This window comes from Mus pahari, chromosome 7 (genome assembly GCF_900095145.1).
Source record: "Mus pahari chromosome 7, PAHARI_EIJ_v1.1, whole genome shotgun sequence".
NCBI lineage: Eukaryota > Metazoa > Chordata > Mammalia > Rodentia > Muridae > Mus > Mus pahari.
The window spans coordinates 39,591,343-39,607,894 of record NC_034596.1 but is presented as its reverse complement, the minus strand read 5'-3'; the positions used below and the strand labels follow the sequence as shown (position 1 = coordinate 39,607,894).

At 37.1% G+C, this 16,552-nt stretch overlaps 1 protein-coding gene across 4 annotated transcripts in view; it reads right to left on the bottom strand.

Annotated features, from left to right (window-relative positions):
• Immp2l (inner mitochondrial membrane peptidase subunit 2) overlaps positions 1 to 16,552 on the bottom strand; it is an 887,790-nt gene that overhangs the window by 314,222 nt on the left and 557,016 nt on the right. For 3 of the 4 annotated variants that reach the window (XM_021202155.1, XM_029540648.1, XM_029540647.1), the window contains one exon: positions 175 to 240. The exons of the other annotated variant lie outside the window; for it this stretch is intronic. In XM_021202155.1, the coding sequence (XP_021057814.1) occupies positions 175 to 240 (66 nt within the window). The remainder of the gene's footprint in view (positions 1 to 174; positions 241 to 16,552) is intronic. 4 annotated transcript variants of the gene reach the window in all.

Sequence of the window (16,552 nt, the reverse complement as noted above, 5' to 3'; positions counted from 1 at the left end):
CAAGGGAAGGCCTGGGCCAAGTAGTGGGAGTGCGTGGGTAGGGGAGCAGGGGCGGAGGGGGGGGTATAGGGAACTTTTGGGATAGCATTTGAAATGTAAATAAAGAAAATAATAATAATAAAAAATAAAAAAAAATCTAGATTTTAAGTTAAAAACAGTAGTCTGGGCACTTACCTTACAATATCTCCTTCAAGAGCGATCACTCTCTTAATGATTTTCTGTTCTGGGTTTTTAGGAGACCTAGGATAAAAAGATAAGATTATACAATCAGCTATGTTTCTGTTATTTGAAGAAAAGAAAGATAAATTGTTTAACAAAATCAGCCGTAGTTAAATCACTACAGAATTCTTTGCACCCATGGCATAACACAAATCTTACTTGTGTTTCAGGTGACCTATGATACTGTTGAGAAAATTATGTTCCATAGTAAAACTTAAAACTGAAAGCACAGAGGGAAGATGAGTAAACCTGATGCAGCCTCAATCCCGGCCCACAGAGGTAGACAAGACAGGGGCAGGATCCCTTTACCCACAGCAAGACCCAGGCAAGCCTGGGCTACATGAGACCCTGGATACAGCAGAACAGAAAACAAGGGGGGATCAACAGCTTAGATATTGAGGGATAAAACTTATAATTATGTTGTTATTAAAGAAAAATACTTGTAAGAATAGGATTTATATGTAAGGAAACAGACATTTCTTTAATTGATAAATGTTAGCAGTTATATCATTTTAAAATTCAAAGAGGAGATTCCAGAAAGCAATGATGCTAGAAGATTTTTTTTAAAAAGAAAGAAATAAAGAATACCTTTAAATCATTTTGAAGTTCAGCAATTTGATGATTATAGAATTCAGAGAGATAAATAAGTGCCCTTGATAGTTAAAAGAAATTGACAGATTTCGATATATAAAGTCAAAAAGGCATTTTCTATTTTAATCTCATTTATGATGGGAAATTTTGATTCAAAGATACACTACTTAAATAAATCCCTACCTCTCCTGGAATATACATTCCAATGGATACTTTCCCACATTAGGCGAGGATTGATCTGTGAGGTCAAGAGAGTATGGGAAAGGAGTGATATGGGTATATCACTTTTGGGATTTGGTTGTAAATGTGTATTTCTCATACCTGGAGGTTCTCTATTCTTCCTCTGTAGGAAGCCATAACTGCCCTGAACAGCCCTATAGTGATAGTTACATGGGGAAGGACTCAGGCTGCTCAAGTCACAGCACCGAGCTCAGAAGCTTGTCCTTCAAGGCAGCCAACATGGGAGAAGCTGCAGATCTGAGCAACAGCTTGACTGCACTTCTAGAGCAACTCTGCACCAGTGTCCCCACCCAGGCTGCACCATCAATGTCTGTTGACTTAAAATGTTAGGCATTGAAGCAATTTGTTTGGGGCATCTTAATATGGACAATTTCCTGCTGATACCGTGTTAGAGCTCTGATTTAATGGACTTGTTTCAAGGAAAAGATCATATATCATAGAAATGATCATTTGATGTGTGTTTGAAAATCAACAAGAGATAAAATATTTTCATCTCAATTCACATTTTGAATTAAAGTGCTTTTTTCAAAGAAACGTAAAAGTATAAAAACAAAAATAATTAGAAAAACTGAGTGTGTTCTGAACCAAGGGAGTTATAGTACAATTAATATCCTAGAATATATCTTACAGAGAAAATATAATTATGTAAATAGCTGCAATTACTTCACATAATTATGAATATTCTTTATTCTGAAGGGAAACTGGATTAGAGTTTTGACTGGCCTCTTTCAACAAATTGTGTAAGTTTAGAGTCATTAACAGATATTTCTAAATCTTCCTTGAGGGGTTGTGGTACCTTTAAGCTAAAGAAACTGGATTTTCTGACTAGGTAACTTAAGACTACTTAGAAAATGTTTTTTTTAAGCTATTTCATTTCAGTCTTATCAGACCTCCTCTTAATCCTGCTGCAGTTTCCCTAAAGGAGCCCCTCTTCCCTCCTACCTCCATTCCCTTTCAAATGTTATCCCATTTCCTGGTTTCCCCTCCGGAAAACATCTATCCCATTCTGCCTCTCTCTGATTCTATGAGGGTGCTCACCAACCCACCCACCCACTCCCATCTGACACTCCTCTACACTGGGGCATCTAGCCTTCACAGGACCAAGGGCCTTTCCTTCCACTGATGCCCTACAGGGACATCCTCTGCTACCTATGCAGCTGGAGCCATGGGTACTCTTTTGGTTGGTGGTTTAATCCCTAGGAGCTCTTGGGGGTCTGGTTGGTCGATATTTTTGTACTTGCTATGGGTTGAAAACCCCTTCAGCTCCTTCAGTCCTTTCTCTAACTCCTCCCTTGGGGACCCTGTGCTCAGTCCAATGATTGGCTGTGAGCATCTGACTCTGTATTTGTCAGGCTGTGGCAGAGCCTCTCAGGAGACAGCTATATCTGGCTCCTGTCAGTAAGCACTTCTTGGCTTTGGTGACTGTATATGGGATTAATCCCCAGGTGGGGCAGTCTCTCTGGATGGCCTTTTCTTCAGTCTTTGCTTCACACTGTCTTCATATTTCCTCCTGTGAGTATTGTGTTCCCCCTTCTAAGAAAGACTGAAGCACCCACACTTTGGTCTTCCTTCTTCTTGAGCTTCATGTGGTCTGTGAATTGTATCTTGGGTATTCCGAGCTTTTGGGCTAATATCCACTTATCAGTGAGTGCACATCATGTGTCTTCTTTTGTGACTGGGTTGCCTCACTCAGAATCCAACTCAGCAAGCATCCAACTCTGTATTTGTCAGGCTCTGGAAGAGCCTCTCAGGAGACAGTTGTATCTGGCTCCTATCAGTAAGCACTTCTTGGCATCCACAATAGTGTCTGGGTTTCATATCTGCATGTGGGATGGATCCCCTGTTGGGGCAGTATGGATGACCTTTCCTTTCATCTCTGCTCTACTCTTTTTTCCTGTATTGACTTTAGACAGGAGGAATTATGGGTTAAAAATTTGAAGATGACTGGGTGCCCCCACCCCTCAACTGGGAGCAATGTGTAACCTCTGGATATGGTCTCAACATGTTCTCCCTCCCCTTTGTGGAGTATTTCAGCTAATCTCATCCCTGTGTGATCCTGGGAGGCTCTTGCTTTCCTGGCACATGGGACATTCTGGTTGCTACCCACAGTTCTCTATGCCCCATTGCTATACAACTCTATTCAATTTTTTGAATCTCTATACATCTCCTCCATCTCCTCCCATACCTGATTCTTCCCTCTTCCCCTTCCCCTCTTCTGTTCCTCCCAAGTCTGTCCCACTCTCTACTTCCCTTGATTATTCTGTTCACCTTTCTGATTAGAACTGAAACATCCATTCTTTGGTCTTCCTTCCTCTTGAGCTTCATGTGGTCCCTGAGTTGTATCATGGGTATTCCACATTATTTGCCTAATATTTACTTAGCGTGAGTACATACCATGTGTGGTCTTTTATGACTGAGTTATCTCAAACAGGATGAAATTTTCTATATCCATGCATTTGCCTGCAAATTTCATAAAGTCACTGTTTTTAATAGCTAGTATTCCATTGTGTAAATGAACCACATTTTCTGTATCCATTCCTCTGTTGAGGGACATCTGGGTTCTTTCCAGNTTCTGGCTATTATAAATAANGCTGCTATGAACATAGTGGANCATGTGTCCTTATTACCAGTTGGAAGATCTTCTGTGTATAGGCCCAGGAGTGGTATAGCTGGGTCTTCAGGTAGTACTATGTCCACTTTTCTGAGGAACAACCAGACTGATTTTCAGAGTGGTTGTACAGCTTGCAATCCCACCAACAATGGAGGAGTGTCCCTTTTTCTCCACTTCCTTGCCAACATCTGCTGTCACCTGAGTTTTTGATCTTAGCATTCTGACTGGTGTGAGGTAGGATCTCAGGGTTGTTTTGATTTATATTTCCCTGATGACTAAGGATGTTGGACATTTCTTTAGGTGCTTCTTGGACATTCCATATTCCTCAGTTGAAAATTCTCTGTTTAGCTCTGTTGCCCATTTTTTAATAGCATAATTTGTTTCTCTGGAGTCTAACTTCTTGAGTTCTTTATCTCTATTGGATATTAGCCCTCTATTGAATGTAGGATTGGTAAAGATCTTTTCCCAATCTGTTGGCTGCTGTTTTGTCCCATTGACAGTGTCCTTTGCCTTCCAGAAGCTTTGCAATTTTATGAGGTCCCACTTATCTATTCTTGATCTTAGGGCTTAAGCCATTGATGCTCTGTTCAGGAACTTTTCCCCTGTGCCCATCTGTTTGAGGCTCTTCCTCACTTTCTCTTCTATTAGATTTTGTGTATCTGGTTTTATGAAGAGGTCCTTGATCCACTTGGACTTGAGCTTTGTACAAGGAGGTAAGAATAAATCAATTTGCATTCTTCTACATACTGACCTCCAGTTGAACCAGCACCATTTGTTGAAAATGCTCTTTTCCCCCCACCCCCCACTGGATGGTTTTAGCTCCTTTGTCAAAGATCAAGTGACCATAAGTATGTGAGTTCACTTTTGGGTCTTCAATTCTATTCCATTGATCTACCTGCCTTTCTCTGTACCAATACCATGCAGTTTTTATTACTATTGTTCTGTAATACAGATTGCAATCAGACCTTCAAAGAAGACCTAATATCATTACTTTTCAAACTATTCCACAAAATAGAAACAGAATGAACACTACCCACATACATAAACCACAGAAAAACTCAACAAAGAAAGAGAACTTGAGACTAATTTCAATTATGAATATCGATGCAAAAATACTCAATAAAATCCTCACAAACCGAATCCAAGAACACATCAAAATTATCATGCTTCATGATCAAATAGGCTTCATCCCAGGGATGCAGGGATGGTTCAATATACAGAAATCCATCAACATAATCCACTATATAAACACACTCAAAGAAAAAAAAACTACATGATCATTTTATTAGATGCTGAGAAAGCATTTGACAAAATTCAACACCCCTTCATGGCAAAAGTCTTGTAAAGATCAGGAATTCAAGGCCCATAACTAAGCATAGTAAAAGCAATATATATAGCAAACCAGTAGCCAACATCAAACTAAATGGAAAGAAACTTGTAGCAATCCCACTAAATTCAGGGACTAGACAAGGCTGCTTACTCTCTCCCTACGTGTTCAATATAGTACTAAAAGCCCTAGCCAGAGCAATTCGACAACAAAAGGAGATCAAGGGGATACAAATTGGAAAGGAAGAAGTCAAAATATCACGATTTGCAGATGCTATGATAGATATCATTTCAAGGAGGAAGGACAGAAAAAGACACTACAATCCAAAAAGCAAGCCAGTGTAGCTATCTGGCAAAATAAATTTCAAGCTCAAATTAATCAGAAGAGATTAATACTCATTAAAGAAAATATTCGGCAAACAGATGAATAGGAACTATTAATAATTGGGCTGGAGAGATGGCTCAACGGTTAAGAGCTCTGACTGCTCTTCTGAAGGTCCTGAGTTCAAATCCAAGCAACTACATGGTGGCTCACAACCATTTGTAATGAGATCTCATGTCTTCTTCTGGAGTTTCTGAAGACAGCTACAGTGTACTTACACATAAAAAAATAAATAAATCTTTTTTAAAAAAGAAAATATTCAGCTAGAAGATATTATAATTGTAAACATTCATGCCCCCAAACACAGAGAGGAACCCACATTCACTAAGGAAACATAACAGAAAAAATCTCAATCAAACGTGTGACTTAGAAATCAGAAAATATTGCTGTTATTATCTGGACTAATTTCATTAGTATCTAATTACAGAAAGAAAATGTATATTTGATTTTATTGTCAAGGATCTAAGACAGAAAGCAGAGAGTTGTATTATTAAAACTTTTAATGACCAGGTTTTTGGGTTATTAGAAATGTACTTTAGGAAACAGCAAAATTTTTGTACAATATGATGTTACCTAAGGAGTGTTCCAATGCAGAGTAGCACCAGAATTACATAATTTCCCACCTCAATTGAACTAGAACTGAAACTAATGAAGTAATATAAAAAGAACATCTATTTATTTAAGAAAAATTGTGCCAACAATTTCTAGGTTTCTGAGATGCTTAAAAGGTATTCTATATTTTATATAATTTGTATTTAAGATCATGATGCAAAATAGAATATATAGAGTCAGCTATCTATATAATTAAAGTCTTATGAATTACTACTTTAAACATACCTATAAATTTTAATGTAATATTAAACTCATGAATCTAATCAAATAATTCAAAGTGAAACAAGCTATTACTAACATTAATTCCATTACTGCTTAAAATCTATACCTATATTTTAATCATTAGGCTGTGGAATGCATTACTTTGATGTAAGTAAAGGTGGTAAGAGAGTTATTACATATTTGCATCATAAAAGTTATTAAACTTCTCTTTGTCTTAATTTCCTTGGCTTGTCTCCTAGACAATATGAGAAATAACAAATGAAAGATTGGCCCTTATTTCAGAAATGCAATGCATGCTGACCAATAAGTACTCAAATTTGCATTTAAATTTGTAATTTTAATATTTTTACACTATGCAATATTTTATAGTTTTAACTTCTGGGACCTGAGTTATAAACCTTCCATCTTATGCTCATGATTTAAGCACACACAAGGTCTGAATGAGAAGTATAACATTTTTCCTTTACTTTGTGGGTCTCAGTGTTTGTCTTTGGTGTGACATAGTAAAGAACAAACAAGGTATAGCACAGCCATGACAGGATGCTCCTTTAGCTTCTATGGAATTTCACTTTCTATTGTGATAAAAATCTTACCATTTTAATCTGGTGCGAAGGCAAATGTGACGAAATGTGTTTGGTCATAAAATTATCTGTAACTGATTTAAGCTCTTTCATGTTCCTCTGGCTGGACCACTGGGAAATTCATGTTTTACAGAAAACTAAACACTGAGTACATGTCCTTTTCAGTTCCTGATCCTATCACATCCTGATGTCGCAAAGATATCTTCACTCTGAAACTGGGCTTATCTATTCTTTGATTTGTGTTGAAATTATAAAAACTCATTTTAGTGAATTGGGTAAATTATAACTGTGTGGTTCCAGATTGGCCAAGATTGTCACAGAATTAGCCTTTGGGTTAGAGATCACATTGGGGTTGTGGGGCAGTGCACAACAGTAATCTCACTACTTGGGAGGCAGCAGCAAGTAGATCTCTGGGAGTTCAAGACTAGATTTATTTATCTAGTAAATTTCACGACAGCCAGAGCTATATATTGAGATCTTGTCTTTAAAAGGGGTGGATGGGGGAGAAAAAGAGGAATGAAGGAAGGAAGGAAAGAAAGAAGGAAGAAAGGAATTAAATAAATAAGTCACATTTGCCATAGTCAACTACAAATCTGAGCCCTTAAAACACCATGTACAACACTGGTTTTTATTATACACATGTCAGAGTGAAGTCTCACNAATGTTTTACAATCATTGTTTGTTGTGGTGGTTGGGATCCAATTCAGAGTCTTGTATATGTGAGACATTTGCTTTGCCATTCAGCAACACTTCAACTGCAGATTTCTAAANCTTGATTCATCTTTCCTACTTTTAATCTTACCCACTCTGCAGCCAAGTTGTCTCCTTGGTTACTGCAGCATAGCATTCATCCCCTCCAAAAAGGTTCAGCCTGCAGAGAAGAAGGCCATGTGTGCTGTTGCTTTTCTGCTTCATCTGTGGGTAAGATGTTGACTGTGGGAACCACTGCTGAGTGGGCTCTAGTTATCACAGAGGGAAGACCAGAACAGGTCATAAGCCAAGAGCCACACAGCTAAATATGAATTGTAGAAATGCTTTGGTTTTGCTATTGAACTTTTAAAAATAAAAAGTGAGGTAGACAAGCACACCGGAGACTTTACATAAAAATTCTAATGTCTTCTTCCTCTTCAACATATCAAGATAGCCAGACTCTGAGCCCTTCTTGCATGAAAAATTCCAGTGGACCTGAGAAGTCAATACTGCAAATTTGCCAGAGTCCCATAAGCCTAACCCAAAAATGTTCAGTGGCTAAGGTTGAGTTTGGAGGATTTTTTTTATAAATCCTAGCTTGACTTCTGACTGTGACATCATATAACCACAAGAGAACATGAATAAATGCTCTAGTGTGAGGATGTATTCTAGAATAACTTCAAATAGGAGCTGAATGCAGAGAGCCTAAAATCATTGTTACAGCACACTTCTTTTAGACTTAGGTAGCTAGACAGATAGTCTGTTCTTTTTCAAATTCTCCATCAAAAGGACTTGCCATATTACAGTGCAATAAAAGGTAAAGCAAAACTTCTTAAAGGCTTACTTAGTTTACTTTTACTACATAATTAGCTAAGGAAACGTACAAACTAAATAGTAATAGTACTCATATTGAAAAATCCATTTAGTTTTACTGACATATCAGCATCAAATTCTACATACTTGTTTCAATCTCGGTTGGGTGCACTTTCTGAGTTCATGGGCACATGTTCATGTGCAAGCAAGCAAGCATGCACACCCCCACACACACATATGTATACACACATGTACCCACACACACATATGTATACACACATGCACCCACACACACATATGTATACACACATGCACCCACACACACATATGTATACACACATGCACCCACACACACATATGTATCCACACATACACTTTAAAATATTCACAGGTTATACTTAACACATTTGTGTTAATTAGTAAACTCTCAACTTTGTCTCAAAACAGCATTTAATCTCTTTTGTCCCTTGTGTCAGCACTTAAGCTACTTTTGCATGTTTGTGTCACTTGAGTGCTATGAAAAAAAAAAAAAAAAGAAAGAAAGAAAGAAAGAAAGAAAGAAAGAAAGAAAGAAAGAAAGAAAGAAAGAAAGAAAGAAAATGCAGACTTTTCCTCTACTCTGGGTGAATTCATAACCCCAAAAGGGTAGAACACCTTATTTCATGTTCATCACTACTATGCATGTTCAATCCCTACTAGCCACTGGCACCATAATACCTTAGAAGATGCATCAGGTAAAGGACTGCAGCATCTACAAAGGGACATGCATATGGTAACTAGATCCATGCTAATGTTCCAAAAATGTCTTGTGTTTATGTTCTAGAAGGGGAAGGGGTGGTCCTGTGAAAAGTTTAATGGACAGCAAAAAGAGTGTGTCATATGGACAGAAAACTTTAGTGAGAATTAGAGATCTAAGAAATGGGGCATATGTCCTCTCATTTTATGGGGTGTAGGAACATGGAAGGGCTGAGTCATCTATTTTGATCATTTTCACTAAGCACAACCTATTTGAATCAAGCTGGAGTAAAACCACGAAAGTTTACAGAATAGGGGACAAATTCCACCAAGTTTCCTAGTGGCAGGAGCAATTTTGTGTTTCAGATCTTAATCAAGTAAATATATTATAATAGCAAGTAATACAAGTATGTATTATGACTTATAAATGTTCTTGGTATGATGTGAAGTATTTTACTTTTACTAACAATAATTAGGATAAATTTAGTAAGCAAATAGTGACAACTGTTCATATTAGTAAGCCATCCTTGATTATGTAAACTCAATTAATGTGTATTATCACTTATTATCATTTAATTATAAAGTGCTGCAATAGTTTGTAGTTGGCTGGTTTTGATTCTTAAGAACAAATATCTTCATATCTCTACAAATATCTAAGGAATTTAGTACAATAATAACAATGAGATCATACACACTGATGTTTATTAGCTAAAACATTTCAAAGCATAGGATAGTATAACGTTCAGATATTAAATACAGTTACAGTCATATGCCAACATCTATAATGAGTTGTATGAACATGAATACATATATCATGTGCATGATACATGCTTTAGTCTACTGCACAGTATGAAATTATATTTGAAGAAATGTACTTCAACCCATAAAGAAACATCTGCTGAAGAAAATGAAATTCCTTGGTTGACTTATTTTGTAAATCTGTTGCTTTTATTCACTACATATGCTTTTAGTAGAACATATATGTGGAAGAATTCTCAAAAAAAAAAAAAAAAGCCAACTGTACTAGACTCTCAAAATGGAGATCTTCTCACGATTGTCATACTCCTAAGGCTGGGCATGCACTTGGAGTGTTCTTTTTTCTTCTAGTCAGGCAAGTCTTTAGGCCTCTATCCACTCTTTAATTGCTTATACCTTGGCAATACAACATCATTTAAAACTATATATGGGGAAAAGTAATTGTCTTTGAAGGAGTAAACCATCAGTCTAGTTAATACTTCAATTTGACTTTTAGATTCAGGTTGGAAAATCCTGCCATACATTTTTGTTAAGCTCTAAGAATGTTCATGCCACAAATTACCTAGAAAAGCAAGATATTTATGTTTTCAACAGCATGCCACATTCAAACAAAAGTGGCACAGAAAAGGTAGATCAATTAAAGTATGAAGCAGACACCAGAATATAAGAGCTAACCCAGCACCTTTAGGCTGACATACATGCAAAATGTTAGAACTACAGTGGAAATGTTCCTATGATGAGGGCCAGCAAGTCACTATATGCTCTTACGCCACTATTCTATGGTGGTAATTATTCTATGAAATGCCAAAGTCAAGGAAGCACATGATCAAGTCAGGAGAGCAAGAGTAAAGTTAGATCAGACCTTTTTACTCAACGCGAGCATTTGATCTTCACCTGCCTCTTGAATTATGTTTATTTTCTAGCCAGTCATATACTTGTAAAAAGATCCAGAATTTTTAGCTTTATGAATGTAAAGAAAACAACGTGTTTATGATAAACAAAGTGTTTGAAGAATGCCTAATTGTGCTCAGTAAGTGCTTGAAATGGACAGAGGGTCCATCACAACTGTGCACTACATTCAAAACAACGTGGTCATCGCTCTTGTGTATAACTTTCTGTGGTCATAGGAAATGGGAAATGTGTTCTGATGATCCACCCTTTACCATTATACCTATGACTCTGATTATCAAATGAAGTTATTCAAGGTTAGGTGTAGGAAGCAAATGACAGATAAGAATGGGGGCCAATTCAATGGTTGCCGGTCAAGGCTGAAAGACAGATAGGCTAGTGTGCCTCCACAGATGCCAAGAAAGATTTCTGACTGGGGAGAAGATCCCTGTCCTGATGCTAGCATGATATAAATTCAATGGAACTTAGAGTTTGTGTTGACAAGATGATGAACCATAAACAAGCTGTCATAGTTACAGTTCTATTGCTGTGATGAAACACCATGACCAAGACAATACTTAATTGAGGGCATGCTTACAGTTTAGAGGGTTAGTCCATCATCTTCATGGTGTGGAGCATGACAGTATGTGAGAAGAAATGGTGCTGAAGAAGTAGCTGGGAACTCATATCTGATCTGATATATATATATATATATATATATATATATATATATATATANANAGAGAGAGAGAGAGAGAGAGAGAGAAAGAGAGAGAGAGAGAGAGAGAGGAAACAGACAAATGGACAGACAGAGACAGAGAGACAAAGAGACAGAGAGACAGAAACAGAGGTCAGACAGACAGACAGACATAGAGAGAGACCGAGAGAGATAGAGAAATAGAGAGATACAGAGACAGACTAGGTTTAGAGGGGGCTTTTGTAACCTCAGAGCCTACTCCCAGTGATATATTCCCTTCCATCAAGCCACACCACCTCTCCTTTCCAAACAGTTCCATTAAGTGGGGACCAAGCACCCAAACATATGAGCCTTTGGAGGCCATTATTCAAACCACCATACAGGCTTCATATGACTTGAACTGCCTTAGAAGTCTTTTAACTTTATTCTGAATTAAGAAGAATAAGATTTTTGCTTTCAGCGGAAACAAACTCAATAGTGATAAAATAAAATAATAAAATGTTCCATATTTTATTTTTATGATATTATAATTTATACCCATCCCATTTTATTTTTTCAAGTGTTTATTTACTGATTAATATGCTTTCTAGTGACCTTTGTCATGTATATTAGTAATGTTTCAACTGTGCTACTGGATGCAAATTTTCCTAAAATTACATTAGGTATACATGTGAGACGACATGGGATTGCACAATCACTGGTTCTAATCTCTCAAAATATTAACTCTCAGGGAGACTGGAGACTGTAGATATTAGAATTTAAGTATAATACCTGATATTCTTGCTCATTTTCATTCTAAACCTGTTGAACTTATTTATTTCTGAAATATAGTACTACAGTTTTGCAGACAAAAATCGCAGTTAGAGTCCAATAACTACACACAATTTGCTACCTAGAAAATGCCAACTTTATGCCCCCAATGTCAAACTGAATACCATGAGCAGCTGGATTGAGAAAACAATGCATAGGGTTTGGAATTTTACAAAATCAATTGTAACTATTCACCCCCGAGAACAGTATTATCATTTACTTGCTCAGCTTGACAGCCATATATCTAGCTCTGGTTGCTAAGTTATCAGACACATACAGTGATTCATCTTCTGCTCTTGATACAATAAGTGGTTGCTATGATAATATACTTATTGATACTTTAAATAATTCTAAGAATAGTGCTTAGAAAAGTTGTATTCTTTAACAGAAAATTAAAAGGGCAATCTATTTTCAATTACAAACTATAGAATGGCAGTTATCCTGGGAGACAGAAGTGGGCAGATACTGGTGAATGGGGCATACATTTCATTAACATGAAAGTTCTGGAAATGCCTTCTTTGGCATAGCAACAAGAGTAAATAGTCAACTATAGAGTAGACGGTAACAATTATGAAATATGCTTAGGTAAGTCTTGTGCAAAAAATAATAATAATAATCAAGTGCATTGGGACTGCCATTTGTCAAAAGATTTTCTTTCTCCCATTCTTTAACATTCCCATACTATGGGTACTTATTTTCTGTCATTTATACAAACACATTCCATGTTTGCTTCTCTTCTTCAAGATGAACATACAATGTTGCCACCGTGAGTGGTTCCTTACAAAAAACTCTTCTGATCCTGGGTTGGAAGACACTGATGAACGTGTGAGGGCTTGCCTGCCATCCTGAGCACTGACCTTCTCGTTCTGTACACACAGAGCATGGGCTCTAATCTCGCAGCTGCCGTGTTGAAGCTCTTGCATGGTGCACCTTAAAAACTCTGAAACCACACTACAGCACAAACATGACCAACAATAGTGTTTTCTCTGAAAAGGACGAGCAGTAGGAGATTATTAAGCTAGAATGGAAGTAAACCTTCTACTTCACGTGTGGCTGGTAGTTACACGGGCCTGATTTCCACGCAACTTTCACAGCTGAAGCTTAATGAATCCCAGACATACAAAGACTCTTCTAATGCACAACTTTTAGAATGGACCAAACCAAGGGAAAATAGAATGAAGGGAAATAATTTTACTTTCTGTGAGTAGTTTTACTTGTCTGTGAATTGAATATACAGAGGAGGCTTTGATGTAAATAAGAGAGATCCTCAGAAACACGCTCACCTCCTACCGTTTCTTCATGGGAATGGTTAAAACTTAGGAGTTTCAATTTGCTGAAACACGGGAGCTTTGCCAAGGGACAAAGCACATCAGTGGTTAAGAACACTGTCCAGTATAAAATACATTTGCCGACGTATAATCTCCAGTAGAGTGAGTTTCTAGGCCATTGTGCCACGTTTTTGGGATGACCACATGGACAGATGTTTTGATTCATGCAAGATTATTAAACTCCTTTTAAAACCCGAAAATGTCACTTTATTCCCTGAAATGCAATGACTGTCTGGGGAAGACATCATAAAATCGAATAAATGTTTCTCAAAAGAATTCTTCGATTTAGCTGCATTTTAAAGCCTAGAGGCTCAAAGCCTTCCTAGTGCTTCCTGTTTGTCTCCCACCCTTTATCGGCTCTTTCTCACGGCTACCATCTGTCTCCTTTGCTTTTTCCAGCGCAGTGCTCTTCCCTCCAGGCTGTTCACTGGCACTGAGATCCCTCCTTCCAATTCCTTACAGCACAATCAGAGACACGCATGGTCCAGGTTGTTCCAATTCTTCCCAGAGATTTTCTTCATCTTCACAACACTGCACATTTCAGACTGGCATCCTTTGCTATCATTATCTGTCAGGTAATATGTAAGCTGGATTTTTGTCCTCTATTCTAAACAAAATTATTTTAAGATAAGAGTGTTTTAAGCTATACATGGGTATATAACTTTTAGAACTTCTTCTTTTTTTTTTTTTTTTTTTTTTTTTTGGTTTTTCAAGACAGGGTTTCTCTGTGTAGCCCCGGCTGTCCTGGAACTCACTTTGTAGACCAGGCTGGCCTCAAACTCAGAAATCTGCCTGCCTCTGCCTCCTGAGTGCTGGCATCAAAGGCGTGCGCCACCAAGCCCAGCAGTTAGAACTTCTTTTACAATTAAAATTCCCTAAGACCTGATAGTGCTGGGCTATAGTGACTCAAACACAATATTTAAACTAGTCTATGAAGAAGCAGCAGCCAATGTAAATGTTTCTGTGGGAAACAGTGTATTTTATTATCATTAACTTTTAATACATAGAAAGCTATCTACTTTTCTTCATGCTGATCTGCTCATATATTCAATATCTTACTGTAGAATAATTAATTAATTCTTTTCAATAAGTATATAACATGATTTAGTAAAAGGAAAAAAAAAACCACAAAAATGAAATTCAAATTTATAACTATAGAACCCATGAGAAGATCAAAGATAAAGTAAGTGAGCATACTTAAAACTTTTATACTATCTTTCATACCTTTCTAAGTTAAAACCTTATTTTAATCAGTTCCCAACAATCCAATGTAATCACTTTCAAGTCAAAGGCTCAGCTGTTTACAATGCAGACAGTATCACTGTTGTGGCTGTGTGGACTTGACCTCCTGCCTGTTAACAAAGAGACTCAATTAATTATTTGCTGTTTTGAATGGCTATTTCATTTCACCTCCACCTTTGTTAAGTGTTAAAAGGCTCAATTGCTTTATCACCTTAACCTTAGCTTTGGAAATTGCACATAGAATTTCTCTACTGCCAACTAGTAAACTACCTTGATCCAGAAAGCTAACTTTCAAGACCACAGCTCCTAGATGTTTTGTGCTTGAGTCAGCTTAAGAGAGTGACCTAGACTCACACCAACTTGTTAAAGATCTTCTTCCTTTTGGTAGCAGCACTGCTTTTTAAGTTGTTATGAGAACAGCACATAGTAGCATTTCAATATGCTTCATTGTCACATTCATAGCTGAACACTTAGGTTGTTTTTTTGATTGTTTGCTTTGATTCTTATTTTTTGTTTTTTTAACAAACGTTCCCACATTTAAAACATAGGATGTTTATGCTTTAAATACTGATCATATGCAAATTAACACTGCCATCAAATTTTTCCAATAATCATTTAGTTTTTCCCATATTTTTGGTTACACTGAGCTCAGTAATATAATCACCCATTTCAACCCTCAAAAAAACATCTCAATGAAATCAGAGAAACACCTTTGAAGTAAGTGTGAAACCAATTTTGAGATGTATGTGTGTAACAGCACTGGTCATTGGTGACTTCTTGTAGAACATTAAGCAGGAAGCCAGAGGAGAGCAAAATGTTCATGGACAACCTCACATCTAAATTTCTTCAGCCCTGATGCTACACCTCTACAATTTCCATGCACAGTGATTTTGCTTGTCTCACCATCTCTCCGGTCCCAACTACCTATCTTATCTGTAATCCATCTACCTACCTACCTATAATCTGGTCTGCATGAGAAGATCACAGGATTACAGCAACTAAGTTTTAACCTCCTTATATGAAACACTAAAATAGCCACTTGCATTTAAAAGAACAGTTTAGCATGACCATTGTGTTGGTCTTGTTCCACTCATGTTGAGGAGGCCCCATTGGGGACACTTTCTGAGAGGATCATCTGAAATGCCTAGCAGACACAATCTCACAGCACTTTCCATACCACATAAGCTGAATTCTGAGTGTACAAGGAATAGTCTCCCCAGGAAAGAACACACCAGTTGGTTATCCAACATGAAATGGTCAGCTCTGAGTACATAATCACAAGAAACATTGTACAGACTGAACAGTTTTTATCTCTATATTTAGGAATTTATATACATATAAATATACTTATAACAAAAAAGGAGGCTGTGAGTTTGAACGAGAGCAAAGAGGGGTACACGTGAGAGTTTGGAGGGCAGAAAAGAAAGAGTAAAATGATGTATATATATTATGATCTCAAAATGAAGAAATAATTTTAAAAGTATGTACAAGAGCAGTAAATAGCACTTAAACAGCTGGCTAGATTGTAACAAATAAAATAAGATATCGCCACTACCTGTGCCATGTAGGTGAAATTGTAGGACATCTGTCATTCTGTGTCTGGTATATTTCATTTACTATGTCTTCAAGGCACATTTATGGTGTGGCATGTGTCACAGTGTCACACTGCAGTTTCAGTTCTCATGACGAATACTGCCTACTGATTTATTAACCTTGGAGCAGTATCCCAATATACGTTCCTAATCTTATATAGAAAGAAAGAAAGAAAGAAAGAAAGAAAGAAAGAAAGAAAGAAAGAAAGAAAGAAAG